Genomic DNA, 21,401 nt, shown 5'->3' on the forward strand with positions numbered 1-21,401 from the left:
TCTAATACTGGGACAGAAACTAGGGTCTATGAAATGCTTTGGGCTCTTGCATAAAAGTACTTGGGAAGTACACAGTATGATTTCCTCTTCCGGTCACCATCCTGCTGCCCTTCAGGGAGCCCGCAGCTGTGTCCCCATTCTGGGCCCAGAGACCATCCCTTTCCCTGGCCAACTGTGCACCGACGCCCTCCACCACATACACATGTGTGTCAAACGCTGGTTCTGCAGAGCCCAGTGGAAAAATGCCCACCTCCTTGACCAAGTTCTTGATCAGCCTGTTTGCAGCCTGAAGATCCTCCGGGTGGTTGCTCTTCAGAAGCCTCGTCAGAAGCTGCAGAGTGAACAAGAAGAGCAGGTGGCTTCCTCCCCCACCACCCCACCCCGTGTCAAATGGCCCACAGCAGCAGCAGGAGAATACGGATAATAGCTCCTCACTTTCCATGCGTTCTCCTACCAAGTCTCACAGTGAGGCCATGGAGGTATTAGGACTCTCCCCACAGACCACTGGTTTTCAACAGGGTAGGAAGGTGGAGGAGATAGCCCCCAGGAGACATCTGGCAAAGCCTGGAGACCTTTCTGATTGTCACAACTGAGGTACTACCGGCATCTAGCAGGTAGAGGCCACAACACTATAAACTCCCTACAGTCAACAGGACAGCCCCCAACAAAATCATCTGGCCCAAAATGTCACTGCTGAGGCTGTCCTGGGCCAGGCACCCTCCGATGTGACACACCTCGGTGATCTAGCAGAACACCGTGCCCATGGGAGTCACTCAGTCTTCACTGATGGCAGTAGAGACGGCTATACTGAAGCCCAGAGCGTCTCAGTAGCTTGCCCCCGGTGACACAGGACTCTTTCTCCAAAGGCCATGCCCTCTCTCCTCTTCCCACCCACTGTAAGGCACCAGGAGAGGAGCCAGAGAGAAAGGCAGCCCAGAATCCAGCATAGTCCGGCTCGTTCTGACACCACGGCCACTGAACCTCTAGGCCCAAAGGACAGGTGCAGCTGAGGGGTGCAGTTAGAGGCAGAGGGTCCCCAAGCCAGACTCCTACCCCGCCTGCAGCTTCCCTGGTACTCATTTCCTAGACCCCGTGAGTGACCAAGAACAGTAATGTCCAAAAGCACAGCCACCACCAATGCTCAAGGGCCCTCTCCCCATCCAGAGGCACTCTACAGTTATCCCTAGGTCTTTGTCCCTCTCCTTCCTGATGTCTGAGGAGCAACAATTATGGGAGACAGTAGCAGAAAGAATACAGGTAGGATCAGGCTTACTGGCACTAAAAAAAAAAAAAAATTTTGAGCCAAAATACAACCAATTCTTTCCACCATCTTCCCCTAATACCACACATACACTGGATATGACTGAGCATCCACCTTGCCCACTGGGGTTATCTTTTTGTACCTTCTCTCCCTCAGGAATGCTTGTACAGTAAGGTGGAGGGTACAAAGAACATGGCATTTACTATTTGGCTCATCCATGAAGAAAACATCCAGACCTTATGCTACTTAACTCTAAGAGCCTGCTCCAGAAAGAACTCACTAACCCACCTCCCCATATTCCCCCCAACTTTGGTTCAGGGATCAGAGAACACCCCAGGGGATATTTCAGGAGAGTCCCTAAAAGAAGGGGTCACATTAGACCCCTAGGTCGGCCACCAAGGTCAGGAAGGGGTTCTTTACCTTGGACTTTTCTTCATCGGCATCGAAGATAGAGCTCTTGGGCCAGGGAGAAGGTGGAGGCAAAATTTTATCCATTGGTAGTTTAGGGTCTTGCTTCACAATTCCTAAAACACAATTCGTGAAGTTAAGATACAGCTAAGGGTAGCCACTGACTTCAGTAGGACGCAGCATCAAGTCCAGAAACTCCCAGTTCCTGATGTCCCACTGGGAAAACACTATCAATGACCTTAAAGGGATAGACCGAGGGTACGACCAAGGCTCTGCAACCTCCCTCAGGAGACTCCAAGGAACCAGCACAAAGACAGGGACATCAGAACCAACTGAGATCAGCACCAGATCCTAGGGCTTGTGGGCCATGGCCCTCATGCTATAAAAACACTGACCGTTACATACAGGTACGTAACCTCCCAGGGCCCAGAAGTTACTGTAGGATCCACGACCCTCCCAACAACAGTGAGTACATGTGGCGGGGAAAAATAGTCCATCCTGAATCCAGGTTCCTTCTTCTACACAGTTCTACGGACTCCCAGCTTCCACACAGGACACAGAAGGGCATGAACTGCATGACTCCAACCCCGACAACATGACACTGGACAACCTACAAATCCACCACTTTCCCTGAATCCATCAGAGAGTGGAGATCACAGGGCAAGAAATCTAAGGAAAGGCAGGGCCTCCGAGGAAAAACGGATGGCAACACCAAGGCAGATAATTCAGATAAACTTGTTTCTAAATTGTTTACAGGCCGGGGTGAGCTAGCGAGAGAACACGGAACCTCCGAGGCCCACACCGCAAGAGGAACAGGCTCTTCACAGGGCCTCACCAGGCACTCACGGAAAGACACGGGAAAGGCCTGCTGTCGCACTTCTGTCCTTCTCTCTCCCTCCAGAACAAACACCTTCAACTGCTGGGAAAGACATCAAACCCTGCAGTCCTCAGAGCAGCGGCAGAAACCGACTGCAGCTTCGGAACAGAACAGAAAGCCTTATGCCCCTGGGGGAGGGGCAGGATCACAAACAGGTGCTACCAAGACCCGGGGACACAATGCCCACCTAAAACCGAGGCTTAGAACAGAGAACAACGACCCCTGCCTCCACCAGGCTAACTGGAATTGGGTAACAAGTTTTAACAGTCGACTATCAGAGAAGTATCCAGAATAAGACCCTCTTCGAGGTGCAGAGGGAAAAAGGAAGACCTCATGCTGAGATGGAGTGGATACTGAGAAACACTCTAGCAAATCAGCTCCCACACTCAATACAACCCGACACCGGAAGAATTTAAAATCTGGTACAGTGAATGAGGGTAACTATAGCAACAGCAGTCCCAAGCCCAGCTCAACTCCTGCTACAAGAAGGAAAGGTCTGCCCATTTCCAGTGATCAGAAATTATTTGTCTCAGGGGCACCTGGGTAGCTCAGTCGGTTAAGCGTCTGCCTTCAGCTCAGGTCATGACCCCAGGGTCCTGGCATCGAGCCCCACATCGGGCTCCCTGCTAGGCTGGGAGCCTGCTTCTCCCTCTCCCTCTGCTCAGCAGGGAGTCTGCTTCCCCCTCTCCCCCTCCCACCTGCTCATGCGCTCTCTCAAACAAGTGAATAAAGTTTAAAAAAAAATAAAATCGGGGTGCCTGGGTGGCTCAGTTGGTTAAGCGTCTGCCTTCGGCTCAGGTCATGATCCCGGGGTCCTGGCATCGAGCCCCACATCGGGCTCCCTGCTAGACTGGGAGCCTGCTTCTCCCTCTCCCTCTGCCTGCCGCTCTGCCTACTTGTGCTCTCTGTCAAATAAATAAATCTTTTAAAAAATAAATAAATAAATAAAATCTTTAAAAAATTCACTTGTCTCAGACTCTACTGTCCTACACAAGATGACCAGCTTTCACTGAAAAAACCACAAAGCACACAAAAAAAACAACGACTGCGAAGAGGAAATGCAATGTAAGCCATGGAGCCCGACCTTGTTTCTTCAGCATCTGGTAAGCGTCTCGGATCTTGATATCCTCTGGAAACCAGACAGTCCAACTAAAGAGTATTTCGATGACTCTTCCTTTAACTTTTTCTGTGGTCCAGGACCCTAGGTACTAAAAATAAAAAGGGAAGAATTACAAAGCTGGAAACGACTTAGCCAGCACATGCTACCACGGACGAGATGGCCACTGAGGTCCAGGGAAGCGAGCTGCTCAAGGCTAGTGGAGACGGGCGGCACTAGAGGCCAAACCGCTGGCCCCCAGCCCCAGGGTGCCTTCTTGGTTTCCAGGAGTCAACCTCCACAACTGCTCAAGTGAAGCCCACCATATATTGGGCTAGGTTAGAGCCACAGGGGACACTCATTTTTTGAATGAGGCAAGATTATGAAAATTTATTTGGTCTTTGTCTCTAGTTCCTGGCACAATTTCAAAAACCCTTGGAATTTCCTGAGTTATAAGAATAGCTTTTGTTGGGGCACCTGGGTGGCTCAGTTGGTTAAGCGACTGCCTTCGGCTCAGGTCATGATCCCAGGGTCCTGGGATCAAGCCCCTGCTCGGGTCGGGCAAGGGTCGGGCTCCTTGCTCACGGGGGAGCCTGCTTCTCCCTCTCCCTCTGCTTGCTACTCTGCCTGCTTGTGCTCTCTCTCTGTCAAAGGAATAAATAAAATCTTTAAAAAAAGGAATAGCTTTTGTTATTCACCATGAGCCCCCTTGGACCACACGTGAGTTTATGTTCACCATTCATGGTGGGTGCTTAGTTTCAAGGGAGAGACTGACCACTTCAGAAAAACCCACCATGTGATGACAGGGTTGGAACTTTCAGCCCAACTCCCAGGAGGGCCGGGGGCTGGAGACGGAGTTCAATCCTAGCTAATGATTTAATCAAAATGCCTACATAACTTCAGATAAAAACGCGCAAACAAGGAGCCTTGGAGAGTTAGAACACATGGATGTCCTGGGAGGGTGGTGTGGAAGCTCTGGTCCCCTTGGTCTATGGATCTCTTCCACTTACATCCTTTATAACAAAAGGATAATAGTGAATATCGTGCTTTCCTATCTTTTGTGAGTCTTTCTAATGAATTACGAAACCTGGTGGAGGGAGTCACGGGAACCCCTGAATTTGTAGTTGGTCAGAGAGCAGGAAGTAGCCTGGGGACATCTAAGACCCCTGGCTGGTATCTGACGTAGGCAGATCTAGGTAGGACTGAGCCCTTCATGTGTAGGGTCTATAATAACTCCGGGTAATTAGTGGCAGAACTGAAATGAATTAAACTGTACTACCCACAGATGATATCAGAGAATTGCTGAGAAGTAGCAAAGAAGGGCTCCATCCAGTTAGGTACCCAAGAATGGTGTTGCTAAGACAAGGGCCAGGAGAAAAGGTGCAGAGGGCAAGCAAGAAGGGACATAAAGCCACACTTGGTATCTCTTGCCATCGCTACCAAAAAACCTGTCCTTGAGCTTGAGTTCCTCACCCCTCTAGGCCAACCATCCCAAGACCATCTTTAAAGGGAGAATGTGAAAATGCTGACAACCAAAGGCAGGGCTCAGCTGATGAACGTGACCAGCATCCCAGACCTTGGAGAGTGTTGGGGAAGGCCATCGAGAAAGATGTGACCGCCAGCTGACCTGTGTGCTGGACTTGTGCAAACTAAGGTTTCTCACCTCCTCTGCTGTCCTGGGAATGTGGACAGAGCCATGAGACAGTGATGTGGTGTGGAGAACACCGACACAGTACCACTCACTGAACCCCCTTAAGGCCTTTATGTAAACTCTGAAGATGTGGCAGGGCTGGAGATCTACTTGCCTTGCTGCCACCCACCCAGGACAAGCGTCCTATCTAAGTTCCATTTCAGATCACACCTGGGAAGCTCCCGAGGAGGTTACGATCCAGCAAAGAGGAAAGCTTTCGCGTGCAGGACATCCCCTCTCAGCTCTGTTGTGAAGCAGGACCGGCCGACAGGCTCTGTCGTGAGTGGGCCTACTTCTGGACCAAGAAGGGGCACGGGGTTTGAAGGCTGGGGCAGGGACAGTACAGCGAGCAAGTGTAGTACAGCCAAGCCCAGGCTGCTCACCTTCGGGGACAACACTTTGATCAGCTCATTCAGGAAGCGGAATTTGGCCACCTCGTTGTGGAACTTCTCCCCACAGTGGTTCACGCACATCTCCAGCACCTGCACGGACACAGGAGCCCCATGAGAAAAGGAAAAGCATTGGCTTCAGGGCTCATCTCATAGCTGATGAGCATCTGCTGGAACTATGGCTAGTGTTTCCTCAAGACGACAAAGACACTATAGTCTGAGGAAGGGTGACATTTTCAGATTAAGAAAAAATTGCTACCTGCCTGATCTTGCTGTAACTGCCAGGTTTGTGCCCAGGAGAAAGCTTAGTGGGGTGTACCCTGAGGCCATCCCACCTTTTAAGGAGACCATGTGCGCAGGACACACTGGCTAGAGAATCCCGTCCTCCTCAGAGGCAGAGACCTGATCTGTAGCACACAAGGACTGTTAAGCCACAGGCTACCTGCTGACACTCAAACGGCAAGACAGGCCCACACACATCTTCTTTGGTTCGTGCTATTGTTTAACATTTCAAATTAGTCACAAACATCAATAAACTCAGAATGGATATAAAACTCTGGATCTCTGACTCCTGGAAAACAAAGTTCCAGCAACACTAGGCCCCAACCGCACGCCTGGAGGAGCCAGCCGGTCCTGTGGCACAGCTGCCCTCTGCACACCGGCCTCGCGCTCTCCAGGATTTCCATCCTCACCCAGCAGCTCGCTCGTTGATGGGACCAGTCAGGCCCCACTACATGAGGCACCTGAACTCGCCAGCCCTGGTCTGGTGAAGATTAAGGGAAAGCAAGCCTTCTTTTCCTTTCCCCAAAGCAGGTTCAACGCTGCTCTCTCGAAACAGACCTAGGATGGGGCAACCCAAGCACAGAATTCGCTATCGGACGCTCTCCACCATGTGAAATGGGCCTGGGGTCCGGCGCTCTCTAGCTGCACGGCAAGAAAGCATAAGCACAGGGGCAAGCCACACTCACCGTTAAGGCATAAAGAGCTTCTTTCTCTTGTGGAGACTGAATCTTGTGGGCCAGTAGCCAGGGCGCGTGGGTTGGGCTAAGGGAAAACAGAAAGACCTGGGCTGTGGGTGGAGAGGAAGAAACCAACTGGTATGGCTGAATACACTCCGTCAAGTCGCCTCTCTTCCAGAAGCACGGGTCCCAAAGCAGAAGTGGAGGGACGGGCACACAACCCACACACCTGCCTCTGAAGGAGGCCAACCCCCACCCACCCTTGGTGCGGCGACAGCATCTGACATCCTCCTCCCTGCAGCCAACCCACCCCTAGAACTCCAAGCTGAGCACTCAAGGCCAGACCTGTGTGTAACCAGGTTGTGAGCAGTAGACCCTATCGGATGACAAATGCTCAGTAAGCACTGGGGTAGAAAGTGTGATCAAACTTTTCCCTCATTTCAAGATGCTGACTATGCAGCATCATGTAGATTAAACATGTGTATGGCTGACATGATTCTTCAGTTCCTATCCAGATGCTTTGGAAACAGAAACCAAATTTAAAAACAAAAACAAAACCAGAAACCAACAAAATTTCACCCTCTTCCTGCATTTTCTTAAGAAAGAGGACATATAAAATTATGGAGAATACACTGATCTCTTTCACATTCCTACGTAACCTAGCTACATTCTATCCCTAACATTCAGGGGTCTCCTTAGCATTAGTCACTTAGAACACTGCAATTTTTTTCCCATTTGCTATTTCCAGAAAAATAATGTTCTCAGATCATGGAGGGAAAAAAAGGAAAGAAAGCCTCACTTTCTTTCTCTTAGGTAAAACAGACCCAAGAGACCGAAGCATGCACTTTGTCTGAAGTATCCCGAGTCAAGTGTATGTGTGTGAAGGTCACCTTACCCATTGGGATCGGTGTTCACCTGGTCACAGAAATTCTGGATAGCGGACCAATCCTGTTCTGACACGCTTGGGTCTGTGGCTTTATCTGTCAAGGAAATAAAAATAAAGAATGAAGAGAAATATACACCCGCCCCTCCACAAATGAAGTGGCAGCCAAGGACAGTGCTAGCACACCTCCAGGGGATCAGACAGCTGAAAGGGACAGGACCGTGGCTATGCTGTTGGCCACCATCAGGCACAGCGTCTGGCACATGATATGGCCTCAGTGAAGACTGGCTCACTGAATGAACACGCAAGCTTTTGTCCTGCAAGAGACTCCCCTTCCAGCGCAGCGGTTGGCCTGCGTACGCCTCCTTCATGCCCCGTCAGGACTTCCCCACTCTGGCCCTGCAATGAGGATGAGCGAGGGTCAGCATCCGGGAGGCTACCCCCCACCTTCTTCTTTTTTGAGGGGAGGGACAGAGGGAGAAGCAGACTCCCCGCTGAGCAAGGAGCCTGATGTGGGGCTCGATCCCAGGACCCTGGGATCACGACCTGAGCTGAAGGCAATCAACCGCCTGAACCACCCAGGCGCCCCGCGGGACGCTACTTCTAACTTTCTTAGCTATGTGATGGTAAGATTAGAACATACCACAAGGCTCTGGGTGGCTCCACTTGGTCATCTCACCATCTCCTCAAAAACAATAAACCCTAAGTCTAACCCTCAGCTTACTGAAATCCTCTCTGACCGTCCTATGTAAGAAGCTTCTCTGTGTATCAGTGGCTTGTGCGCTCTAACAAAAGGACCTCCTTGCGTTCACTCCTCAAAATGCTGTTCCCTTCCGTACACTTGCACATTCCCAGGACCCCAGATCCAATCATGCTACAATCCCTCGACGAAATCTGAGGGCACTACGCACTGAAAGGATGGTGGCACAGCCTGAGATACCTACAGAAGGGGGATTATCAGAAGGCCTAACAGAAGACCAGGCTCTGCTGAGGGGAGGGGTGATCTTCGACCCTCCTGGTGCTGGACGACAGCTTCTCTCCTCCCACTGCTGCTGCCTAGAATTCCCAAGAAGGGTGTCCATCCCACATGTCCTGCCCCAGACTAAACCAGGCCCTGATCTCTCACACAGGAGCTGCTGGGAGGCCTCTGTCCTATGCTTTCCTAACCCCCACCCCTCGACTCCTTGCTGTCCAACTTCTGGGGGGCTACCTACCTCTCCAGTGAAAGACCTTGCTGAAGTCTCCTGACAGAGAAGCTCTTTCAGGCTCTGTAACAGGCTGATTCTAGGGTCCTGTTTCTGATATTATTCCTTATGCCTGAACATTTACTTCGGTCCTCTCAAAATCCTACCCATTCTTCAAGGCCCATCTGAATTTCCACCTTCCCCCAAAACCTCCTCCCACTGCTCCAGCCCCTGTGATTCTCCTCCCTTCGGGTTACTGAAGAGTCCAAGGTCAAGCAGAGTTTAACCTTTCCTGACTGCAGTCACACTTCTGTCATGTGGAAGTCATGTGTCTCCCCAGCTCAACTGTGAGATTCAAAAAGCCAACTCCATTCTAAGTGAAAAAAGAAGACAAGGGAGAACAAAGGAATCAGACTGTCACTGCCCACATTCCCTCACCTGTTCCCCCTCAAAGCCCCTTCCTATGCTGGATCTCAAAAATCCTATCCATCCTTTGAGCCCCAATTCAAATGCCACTTCTTCATAAAGACTTCCTTGATCTGTCTCCCACTCCCACCAAACAGAAGCCTCTCTTCCTTCTCAGAAGACCCGCATTCTACCTGCCCCTCTTACGATGGAGATGTCTAGCTCCAATCCTGACTAGCTACTTGTCCTTGGGCTCTCAGGGCCTCAGTTCCCTCCACTATGAAGGAAAACAGCACCTTCCTCAAAGGACACTCCTGAGGTTTATAAGGTAGTATCTAAAGTGCCTGGTACAGCAGCAAATATTAAAGTAACCGATAAAGGACAGCTAAATCTTATTGTTCATTATAATGCACAGTCTCTGACTTTTACTTTAAAAACATGCGTACGTGACTTATTGCACCTAAAGGGAATAAAACTCTAGAAGGCAAAAGCCATATATTCCCTGCAGTGCTTAGTACATTACCTTCCTCAAAGGCACAAAATAATTACTCATGAAATAAATTATTTAAAGCAGTGATTCTCAGAGATCTTGATTAAAGAGGTCTGACTCATCTTAAATAATTCTGCCTGATTTTAGCTTCCTGAAGTTTTAGTTCACTACCAGGTCAAGGTTGATGTCTCTGGGCACTCAGAAACTCGACCCATGACTGGACCTAGAGCCGAGATTGGCAGAATCCAGCCTTCCTCCTCCTCACCCCCTCCCCGGCCACCAAGTGAAAAGAGTAAGACAGTCACCAGCTTTTCCGAAGAAAGGAGTAAGACACATCTATGAGGTTAAGTCATGTTCCAAACCCTTAACCAAGGCAAAGCAGCAAGATCTATAAAGGGTAAGTTTATTTGTATCATGAGGATTCCCTCAAAGTTTATCCCAGCCCCCAAATAGCAACAGTAGTATTAGCTGCCTTTTTTTTCTTTTTTTTTTTGTAAAGAAGTTACCATGTACCAGCCACCAGGCTGAGTGTTTCCCAAGCCTCCCTCCCGTCCAGTGTAAAGAAGGGAGAGCGCCACTATTCTCTCATGATTTTAGAGGCAAAGAAACCTGCCCAGCCACAAAAGCTGGAAAACAGCAACAAAACTGCAGTCCCAGGTCTGCCCCGAGCCAGGGCCCAAACATTTCTCCCACTTCCTTGACAGAGACAAGGCCTCTTTGGGAACTAGTTTCAACTTTCTTGCCACTAAGTGATCAACTCCTAAAGCAGGAAGACCGGTCTCGTTCACCTTCACATCCTCCAGAATGTCATTGGCACAACTATCTACTGAATGAATGAACGATTCACCTTTTGCTCTGCAGAGCCTGGCCAGTTGGCTGGACCAGTTTTTGACTCCAGGGGAGGGCTAGCCCGGTTCGGAAATAACTGGGTCTTCCATAATATAATGCCAGCCGGCAAGGCTGTTTCAGAGGCTTCCTGCGGCTCCAGAGAAAATGACCCCCCGGCCCCCCCGAGGTCCACCCACTGAGTCTGATCAGGCCGTAGCACCCCTAGGGTGCAGGACACCCATGTGCCCCAAGGAGTGGCTGGCGGCCAGCAGGGCACAGCCAGGGAAAGACTCAAAGAACCCCTTCTCTACTTCTCAGGACTGCCACAGCCCTACCAGGGGCTACCCCAGGCATTAAAGTGGTTTCTTTAGCTGGCACTTGGGCAGGACAAAGAACATTAGTGCCATGTATCTACTTAATAAAAGCAGTGTTCCTATGCATTTCAAGCCCGCTACAGGGTGAGAGGTATTAATACAGAAAACAGCTGAGACCTCCAGCAGTGAGTGACATGGCTCATCTAAGAGTGACTAAATCCGAAGCCAAATCATCTCACACAGCTGCCAACGAACCACGAGAGTCCTGACTCCGGCGCCAGGAGCAGCCTACGCTGGTCAGGGGAACCCTGAGGCTTTGGGGAAGCAGTGACCCCAAGGAACACTTAGAGTTCAATCCTTCAGGAAGTCTACAGTCCAGGAGTCCTTCAGTTAAGCCCATGACGGAAACCCAAGACCCACCATGGGAATGTCCTATGCTAGGCTCCAAGATAAAGAATGAGCTCAGCCCTCAAGAAGCTGGGAGAGTATAAATAGATTGCAATTTGACCACCCCCAATCCCCAAGAAAGGCACAAAAGTGGGGCTGGAAGGAAGACAGGACATATCACCTGGGAGTAGGTCCAGGTGAAAGGAAGACGGCTTTGCCGAGCACCCCACTACAAGCACGTAAGATGGCCCAGCGCCCCTGGCAGCACCACTATGGCTACAGTCCCAGAGACCAAAGGGACCCAGCACAGCTTTTAACAGCATAGGACTGGCAACAACCTCAAAGGCCCACTAACAAGGAACTGGGTACATCAATTATTGGGACGTAGGTTCTCACTAATAAGAACGAGGCAGCTCTCTATGCAATCCTGGGGAACCACCACCAAAATCAATTAAGTTTGGGGGTCAGGGGTTGCAGAATGCACAGAAGCTGCTATTTGCATTTTTTAAAGCATGAATTTCTAGTAACACCTTCCTCCCCCCCACCTAATTTTCATTAAATTCTAGTTAGTTAACATATAGCATAATATTGGTTTCAGGAGAATTCAGTGATTCATCACTTCAGCTTCCTGATGTTCCTTTGAGGAACTACTCCTCCCCAGTTCCAAAGTTTTTCCTTTTTTTTTTCTCCTGCTAAGCCAATATGAGTTTTTTGCCACTCACAACTAAAAACACTAATGATAATATCTAACACTACATGCCAGGCACTGTTCTAAGTGCTACACATGTATTAACAACTCTAAGGTCAGATTACTACTATCTACTATCTCTATCTTCAAGACACAGCTGCCCTGCTGGGCTGACGCAAGGTCTGTTAGTGACCTGAGCCTGGCAGTCCTCAGACTGGCTCCTACAAGGACTTCCTTCTCCATCCAGCCCAGACTCGGTGCATTTCTTCAGCTATACCCCTGTCCTTGCCACACCATCAACCCCTCTACCTCCTTGGCCTTCCATTGTACCAACTCCACTGTGCCCCACATCCCAGCAAATCCAGTTTAAACCATAGCTCGCCTCCTCTGATCCTACTAGGGGTGGAGAATCACACAACCTTGAAGACTACAAGAAACACTTCTGATGTCCAATCAACACTCTGAAGTCCAAACTCAGAGGATCTCAAGTATGAAGTGGGAAGGTGATCCTGCCCTTTTCCTCTGAGGGGACATTTGGCAATATCTGGAGATGGTTTTGGTTTTATGTGGGCATTTTGGTGTGTGCTATTGGCATCTAGTGGGTTGAGGCCAGGAACTCTACTAAACATCCTATAATGCACAGGACAGACCCCCACAACACAGAATTATCAGACCCAATGTCAACAGTGTCAAGGTTGAGAGACCCTGTTCTCAAGCATCCAGGTGGGCACCCTTTTGTTTCCCTTACCAGCCGTTTCCAAACTTCCCCACCTCCTCCCTGAAGGCCCCTGTTCCATCTCTGCCCCTGACACTCAGCAGGGAATGGTGGTGGTCACACGGGACCTTATTTGCATGTGCAATCATCTTTATCTCCTTCCCCAAACATTCAGAAAAACAAAAGGTGCCCTTCCTCTCTGTGAAGCCAAGTCACCCCTTTCTGCTCTGGCTCTGACCTCCTTCAGCATCTTCAAGACCCTCACCCATGGCTCCAGCATTGGACTTGGGATTTAAGGATAGTTCCCCAAAGGAACAGTAGCGTAAAGAGGGGCTTACAGGTGCCCCTCTCCTTTTGAGATCTTCTTTACACCTAAATTCCCTCTGGCTACGCTCCCTTCTTCCTTTCACAAATACCATTTAAAAAAAAAGAAAAAAGGGCTGGTGACCAGGGGCTACACACTCCCTACACCAGATAAACTTTATATTTCAGAGTAGCTGTTGCCAACTCTTCAAAACTCAAAAGATTTCACATAAAATATAGGTTCTAGCTCTAACTGAAAAACTGCAAGATCTAGCACCTTTGGGACCATATCCGCCTAAAACAGAGGGTCTGAAGAACCCCCACCTTGGGCAGTCGGGTTCCCTGTTATCTCCTGCACCGGGTCAGCTGACAGCGTCCTCTCACCCAGTCCACCTGACTCTTTTTGGCAACTCCAGTCTAGGCCTATTCTCCACTACCTAATCAACCGCCTTCAGTCCCCACCACTTAACTCAAAGATACCTCATCAGTAACCTTTTAGTTGCCAAATTCAAAGTTCCCCCTTCTCCTGCCTCACCCTACTCCATCTTTCTGCCCACCAACTACGCCCCTCCTTTGAGATGGGTGGCTCCCCACCCTCCCAGCTTTCTCCTGCCCGTGTCAGCGCCACCTTCCCTGTCAGGCTGCTTTTCCCACCTGCTTCCTAAACGCTGAGGTTCTCCATGCTCTATCTGCAAACCTCTGCTCTTCTTAATATCCACCGTCTGCCTGGACAAGCTCTCTGCCAGTGAACTGAAGATTCCCACACTGACCTCCAGCTCCCACCCTTTCTGCAGCTGATCACCTGCCTAGACAGGGTCTCTTTTTGGCTATGCCACCTGTACCTCAAACTCCACAACGGAACCATCTTTTCCTTCTTAAACGGAGTCTTCCTCACAGGTGAGGCATTTCTAACCAACCAGTTCCCAGAGCCCGAAATCCGGGATCCATCCTAGGTTCCTCCTAGTCTCCATTCGAATGCATCAAGGCCGCTGATTGTGCCTGCTGATTATTTCTACTGTCAGCCCCTAAGCACTACCAAAACAGCTTTTTATTTACTCTCCCTGCCTGGCCTCGCCTCCCTAGCCAATTTGGCTCCACATGGCTGCAGGTGAGGCTTTTAATAGGTGTACTTGATCAGACGCTCCCACTGAAAACTCCACCCCCACCCCGCCACAGGATAAAATATAAATTCCTTCCTGCAGCATCCAAACCCCTCAAAGATCTGCAGCATCCAAGCCCTGATTAGCCCCCCAGCCTCTTTTCCAGGCTCTTTGTTCTTTAGGCTTTCCACTCCAGCAGTACCCACTACTGGTTCCCAAACCGCCCCACACCCTCCCGTCCCCAGTTTTTTGCACATGGTTTCCTGTGCCGGAGTGCCTGAGATGTTGTCACCTCCACTGTCCACTCAAATGCTATGTCTGCTGTGACAATCCCCAGGTAAACCGATCAACTCCTTATCACATGTTAAGCAAAAGCGGCCCGCACCCCAATTTGCCGTAATTATAGCAAGGTGCCCTGACTGTGGACTTGGACCCACTAAACAAGGTCTTTGTAATCAAGGACCCTGTGTTACGCACCTCAGGATTTCCAGCACCTAGCAGAGCCCAGTACAAGACGCACAGTCTGTAGCCTCCCTGAATTTCGATTCCTCATCGGTTACCTGTACCGGCCAGGACTGCGGTGAGGGGGAGTCCGGCCAGAGTAAACGTACACAAAAGGTATAAAGGGCTTGTTTTGACATTAACAGCAGCAGCCTGATAGAGATCTGTACCAGCTCGAGAGAGACCGCAAGAGGCTGCCTGGCTTGCACGAGTCTCCTTCAGTGTAAAGGTCCTCTTCTCCAAAACGGGGTTAATAATAGAAGCTGCCTCTTGGGGTCGTAATGAGGATTAACAATGGCTGAAATGCTTCTAGCACAGTGCTTGACACAAAAGAAAAGCTCCACAAACGCTAGCCATTACGTGAATCATGTTTGCGTGCTGCGACGACAGAAGTGGGCAGTGGCGGGGAGCAGAGCACCCAGACCCGGGTTCCACCGTCCGGCCGACTCCTGAGGCTCCTCGGGGGAACCCGGGGCGATCCCCGCACCCACGCCCCGCCCAGCCCCCGGCCCGCGGCCACCTGCCCGCCGCCGCCGCGTCAGAAGAAAGGCCTGGGGAGGCGGGAAGCCAGGCCTCACGTGTGGTGCTGGGCCCCCGCCGAGGGGCGGCCCCGCTACTCACTGAGCCACAGCTCCAGCGCCGCCGCCGGCCCCGGGGGCCCCTCGGCCGTCTCGGCCCCCGCCGCGGCCCCTGCTGCCACTGTCGCCGCCGCCGCCATGGCCCGGCCCCCGCTGCTCAAGTTGCGGCTGCCCCTGGCCTCTAGCCGCCGCCGTCCGGCGCGCTCCGGGGCTGCCGACGCGGCAGGCGAGGGTTGGCACGTGACAGGGCGGGGTCTGGTGCGGCCCCGCCCACCAGTCAAGCCCCGCCTCCGGGCGAGCCCGGGGCCGGGGGCGCTGCCTCGCAGAGATGCCTCCCCTCCGCGGAGGCTGGGTTTGCCCAGTGTGGTTCTAGATCACGACGGGGTCAAGGCCCATCAAGCCAACCTCGCGAGGCCTGCGTGCTCTTGTCCTTCTGGAGTAGGCTTGTCGGATGAAATGCAGGATGCCCAGTTAAATTTGAATTTCAGATAAACTAGGAATAGGTTTTTGGGGGTGGGGGGAGTATTTTTATCCAGGAGGGTCTTCCCCCACACCACCTTCTCTGAAATGACACACCGGCTTTCCATCATACTGCCTTATTTTCTCCTTTACACATTACACCATCGATCTACTAAATACTGCCTATTTTGTTAAAGGATAATTTTTCCCCAAAAAAGTCATGATTCTCATACAAATTGAAACAAATACGTGTTAAATATTTTAACTTTAATTAAATGAGGGGAACTGAGCGGATGTGATGTTGTAATTCATTCAAAAGAGAAAAAAAGGGGGGCGCCTGGGTGGCTCATTCGTTAAGCCTCTGCCTTCGGCTCAGGTCATGATCCCAGGGTTCTGGGATCGAGCTCCCTCCTCTGGCAGGAAGCCTGCTTCTCCCTCTCCCACTCCCCCTGCTTGTGTTCCCTCTCTCACTATGTCTCTGTCAAATAAATAAAATCTTTAGGAAAAAAAAAAGAGAAAAAAGGTTGGGGGCACCTGGGTGACTCAGTCGGTAGAGCAGGAGACTCTTGACCTTGGCGTTGGAAGTTCAAGCCCCATATTGGGTATAGAGATCATTTAAAATCTTAAAAAAAGAAGAAGTCAAATGTATACAGAATAAAGGAGTGTTGGAACACATGGACAAATGGACACAAAACTAGCTTTTCCATCAGCAGTGAGGGCTGTCCACCCAACCTGCAGAATAATTTGCATTTCTATCAGTCATCTAGGAGTAACCACTTGTAAGAGGTCTGAGACAATAAAAAGCCATGCTACCTAGACGACACATAATTTTCCTTCGAAGCACAAACTGTCTATACTCCATTGCCTGTTTCACCCCACTAATAAAAGCAAAACTTTGCTCTGTACACTTCTATATCCCCAGTACCTAGAATAGTGCCTGGCATGCTAGTGCCACCAAATATTTGTTGAATGGCCAAATGAACCCTAGAAGCAATAAGAGGTAGCTATAGGGCTTTAGGTCCCGTCTCTGAATGAGGACTTCAACCACTTCCATCTTGACCTCAGTCTGTACTTTCTAATTGACTAAGTTCTTTCCAGCTTATCTCTTAACTGTGGCAAAGGCCCCACAGGAAAAGCATCCTGTGATGGGAACCAAAACTACCCCCTCAAGCAGTAAGGATGGCCCTGAGCCAGCAAGACCCCGCCCTGTGATTGACCCAAAGACATTGATGACCTGACTTCACTGCCCACCTTTGTCCCGCATGTTCCTTACATAAACCTGCAAGTATTTTCAGCACTCTGGAGACTTCTTTGAGATGTTAGTCTGCTCTGTTCCCCGCTGGCCTCATTGAAATAAATCCTTTTCTTGCTTCACCACCACTGTCTCTCTGCCTTTGGGTTTTGTCAGTAGTGAGGAACCAAACCTGATCTGTTTGGGACCCTCAGAGCCAGGGGTTCTTGCAGCCTTGCGGCCCAGGGACATCCCTATCCCAAGTAAATACACAATCTAAGTGAGGTAACCACCGTTGTGCTATCTCAGTTTCAAAATAAGTCTAGCCACACACATCTCTGACAGATTGCTGCCCATAGCACCCTTCCACATGGAAACTGTCATGAAAGCTCTGAACGACAAGAGACGGAAGTACTGTTTGCCAGCTTCTATGCTAAACCTTTTACAGTTGTTACTGGTCTTGATAAACTTGCGCTGCTGTAACAGAATACCCCAGACTCGACGGCCTAAACAACAAGACGTTTTCTCACAGGTCTGGAGGCTGGAAAGTCCAAGATAAGGTGCTGCAGATTGGGTCCCTGGTAAGACCCCACTTTCTGGTTTGCAGAGGGCTGCCATCTTGCTGTGTGCTTCCAAGGTGGAGGGAGAGGGTGAGAGAGAGAGCATGCATTGTGGTCTCTTCCTCTTATAAAGATACTAATCTCTTCCTGAGGGCTCCACCTTTGTGACCACATCTAAACCTAATTAACTCCTAAAGTCCCACCTCCAAATACCATCACATATAGGGGCTTAGAGCTTCACCATATGAATTTTCAGGGGACAGCTTCCACCTATAACATTATTCATATAGCGGAAATTTCGTTTTTCAAAGAATTGTCTATAGCGTACCCTTCTGTGTTCTTTTTGGTTCTTTGGGAATTATGTTACATCTCTGTAAACTGTAGATAACTGAAAGCAATTAAAAATTATTCTTGTCTATAGGCTTGCAAATGAATTGTCCTGGGAAAATACAACCTGCTCTACATGGAAAAACCAGTTTGTCTCCATCTGCACATTCATTTCAATATTCCTGATCTATAAATTTGTCTGTCCTGTGGATTCTCCTTTGAACTGGTTGTAACATCTCCTCAGTGTCTTCACTAATGAGTCAAATAAAATCTTTAACACATGTTCATCTCTTGAAAATTCTAAACACCTGGCGACGCTAGAGCTGGGTTTCCTCACTGCAACAAACGTCTGGAGATGACTGGAGACTGCGCCCCATAGAGGGGCAGGAACTCTCCACTAGCCAAGGACCATTCATCACTTCTTAGATATATCTTACACCTGGCTTACATTACTTACGTTACCTACGTGATTTTAGGCAACCACACTCATTCAACATTTTGACTAGTGGATCAGTTTTCCAACTGGCCTTTGTTAGAATAACCTGGAGGGCTTGTTGAAACACATCATGCAGGGCCCAACCCACACAGTTTCTAATTCAGTAGGTCTGGGATGAAGCCCAAGAATCTTTCTCATTAGTCTCCAGGCGATGCTGATGCCGCTGGCCTAGGGACTGCAACAGAAAGATAAAAGGTAAGTGGGCAGTAGGGAAGTGGACTGGGAGTTCAGGGCAGTGGTTGGGTTTACATACCATCGAACTTCTGGCACTTTATAGATGCAAAATAATTATTGGTGGAACTGGAATCCTCTGGCTCTCCCTATCTAGCTCTAAGCACCAGATGTGAACTAATTGTACCTGAAGTCCTTTCTTTTGTATGTCCTGTTCCTTCAGCCTGGAAAGACCTCCCTCTGCTGTCAAACTGTCAGCGTGGGGCTGCCAGATTTAGCCAATAAAAATAGAGGAAGCCCAGTTAAATCTGAATTTCAGACACACAATTTTTTAGCACAAGTATGTTCTAAATATTTCCTGGGACATACTTATACTAAGACAATTACTATTTATCAATCAAAATCAAAAGGCAAAACCCAACTCCTTCTAAAGGAAGTGTTCCCCGACTGGCTTTCCCCCCCCCACCCAGGGATTCCATATCCCTGTAGCAATTCCATTGCCTCTCCACCATCAGCTCCACACCTGTATTACAGTAATTGTTAGTCTCATGTGAGACTCTCATCTCTTTAAGGTGGGGGACCTTCTCTTTTGAGAAGGTGGGAGGGGGAGAGGGAGAAGCAGACTCCTGCTGAGCAGGGAGCCTGATGTGGAGGCTCGATCTCAGGACCCTGGGATCATGACGTGAGCCGAAGGCAGACGCTTAACTGACTGAGCCACCCAGGTGCCCCTGAATGTCTATAATTAATGAGCCTTTATTATTCCTCTCCACATCCCCAGGCCTCAGAGGGCCTGGCACAAGAGGTATTTGTCAAATGAATGAATAAAGACAGGATTCAATGGACTCGGTTTAGAGGGGTTCTCCAGGTGACGACAGCTTCCCCTCCTTGTCTGGGCTGTCCTACTTCCATCAGGATTGGGAGAGTGGTAGGTGGGGGTGGAGCTGAGGGGGGCTCTGGCCTAGAGGGAAAGGCCGTGACCCTAACATTTGGCAGAGCTATGACGGATAAGCTGGAGATCCCCCAGGCCGTGATAATGAGCATGAGTGCCAAAACAAACTTGTACTGACTTCTAAATTAAAAAAACACATTCATATCCGGTGATTCACTAATGAAAATAGTTACCACCAGTGATGTGAAGTTCCTGAAACACTGCATAGCAGCATTCTCGCTAAACGTAGCGACTTCGGCGAAGTCAGCACCTGTGCTCTTGACTGCTCACTCTGACCATCTGATCCAATCAGAGGTGCAGCTGGTCTTTGACTCCAGTGTCTCTGAGCAGCCACTGCGTGAAGCACAGCTGTCCTCAGCACCAGGGGTACAATGGTGAAGACAGGACGCCCCCGTTCTCCTGGACTTTACTATCTGACACCAGCAAATAACTGCAGAACTCCTTACATACACAAATTAGTTATGCAATCAATTCCAATTGTGTGCTTTGGAAAAGAAGAGGGTGCTGCTGATGAAAAACAACAGGAAGACCTCCCGGGAAGAAGTCAGAGGCTTCCCTGATGTGATAGCAGAGCTGAGATCTGGAGGCTAGGAAGGAGGCAACCAGGCAAAACCAGAGAAGAGTGGGGAGAACGGTAGTACGCAGGCAGGAAGGAGATGTGCCTGGGGACCTCAGGAAGGCATATGTGGTTGGAGGCCAGACAAGAGGGCACGTGAGGGGCCGTAAAGGGTGAAGTGCAGCTGGGGAGACAGACCAGGGTCAGGCTGTGATGACGAAGCGCGGCTTCATCCGGACAACAGTCCTCCTTCTTGCCTCATTTTCCAATCCTCTCCTATCAGGGCTCCCTGCTTCTGGTCTGGTTCTGCTCCAATCTCTCTGCAGCAAAGCTGCCAGGAGGAGCTTTCAAATAATCCACAAATCCGATCCTGTCGCTTCCCAAAACCTTTCAATGGCTCCTCACCTTCCACCTCCTGACGACTTAACCCATCTCTTCACTAACGGAACCCACAATTTGTTCAAGTGCCCAGGGTTCCCCAACCCAGCCGTGGACCTCAGGGAAGAGCGGGCCCTGCCCCCACTCTGGGTCTGACTGACCTATGAGGATGCCTCCCCCACTTTCCCAGAAGTTTAAGAATGGGGAAGTAGAGCAGGGAAGGGTGCTTGGTGAAAAGTTTCTTTGCATTTGGGGGAGAGCGGCAGAAAGCCACTACCTCTGACAGCACATGAAGGAGGAAGTGCAGAGAGGCCCAACCATTTTAGGCAAGCCAACTGTCAGCACAAGAAACCAACCCAAGGCTATTGGCTGGGGCCAATACGGCAGAGATGGAAATGGAAAGACCCGGGGTCCTTACTGACGTCACTGGACGTTTAATTAACCAACCCTAGAGCCTGCCTTACCCCCTGAACTTCCTGTTACATGAAATACTAAATCTTATTTTAAGCTGGTTTGAATCTGGGTTTTTTGTTGTTGTTGTTGTTATTTGCATCAGATGGCACCCTGATATCCTTAACCTGGCAAAGAAGGGCCATTTGGGGGGGCACCTGGGTGGCTCAGTCGGCTAAGTGTCTGCCTTCGGCTCAGGTCATGATCCCAGGGGCCTGGGATTGAGCCCCACTTTGGGCGGGGGTGGTCCCTGCTCAGCGGGGAGCCTGCTTCTCCCTCTGCCCCTCCCCCTGCTCATGCTCTTTCTCTGTCAGATAAATAAAAAAAATATCTTAAAAAAAAAAAGGGCCATTTGGAATTTCCCTCTGCTTGGTTTCTCAGCCACTTCTACACCCCCTCAACTCCTACTCTTACTTCCAATCATGCTCACCTTTGTGAAGTTCTCCTCTCCTCCTTCTACTTGGAATACCCTTCCAACCCCCACAGACCTGGGAAACTCCTACTCATCCTTTAGAACACTGTTCAAAGGTCACTTCATTTGTAAAGACTTCTAGTACCCCTGAACAGATTAAAAGCCGCCCTCTCTGGACCCTCCTATTACCCAGAGGGTCCTCACTTTCTAAGTATTCATCACTCTTGGTCCCTGGGAAGGTAGGAATTTTGTCATATGACAAATATATTAACTGATGAATAGATGACTTCCATTTGTCCCCACCCTTCACTTCAGAGTCTTTGTCCAAAGTCTGTCTCATAGAGGGACGCCTGGCT

The 21,401-nt window shown here is 49.9% G+C and overlaps 1 protein-coding gene across 2 annotated transcripts in view; it reads right to left on the bottom strand.

The window, feature by feature from the left end:
- The window catches only part of GGA2 (golgi associated, gamma adaptin ear containing, ARF binding protein 2), a 34,434-nt gene extending 19,165 nt beyond the window's left edge, over window positions 1–15,269 (bottom strand). The window contains exons 1-7 of one of the 2 annotated variants that reach the window (XM_032396248.1): window positions 15,100–15,269; window positions 7,576–7,660; window positions 6,690–6,765; window positions 5,716–5,814; window positions 3,631–3,754; window positions 1,682–1,785; window positions 251–331 (exon numbers count right to left, since the gene is read on the bottom strand). In XM_032396248.1, the coding sequence (XP_032252139.1) occupies window positions 251–331; window positions 1,682–1,785; window positions 3,631–3,754; window positions 5,716–5,814; window positions 6,690–6,765; window positions 7,576–7,660; window positions 15,100–15,196 (666 nt within the window). In that variant the 5' untranslated portion in view covers window positions 15,197–15,269. Of the gene's footprint in view, window positions 1–250; window positions 332–1,681; window positions 1,786–3,630; window positions 3,755–5,715; window positions 5,815–6,689; window positions 6,766–7,575; window positions 7,661–7,749; window positions 7,969–15,099 lie in introns of those variants that run through there. The other variant, XM_032396249.1, reaches the window with a different exon arrangement.
- Window positions 15,270–21,401: the final 6,132 nt, after the last annotated feature.

Source organism: Phoca vitulina, unplaced genomic scaffold (assembly GCF_004348235.1).
Source record: "Phoca vitulina isolate PV1807 unplaced genomic scaffold, GSC_HSeal_1.0 scaffold90, whole genome shotgun sequence".
Lineage (NCBI taxonomy): Eukaryota > Metazoa > Chordata > Mammalia > Carnivora > Phocidae > Phoca > Phoca vitulina.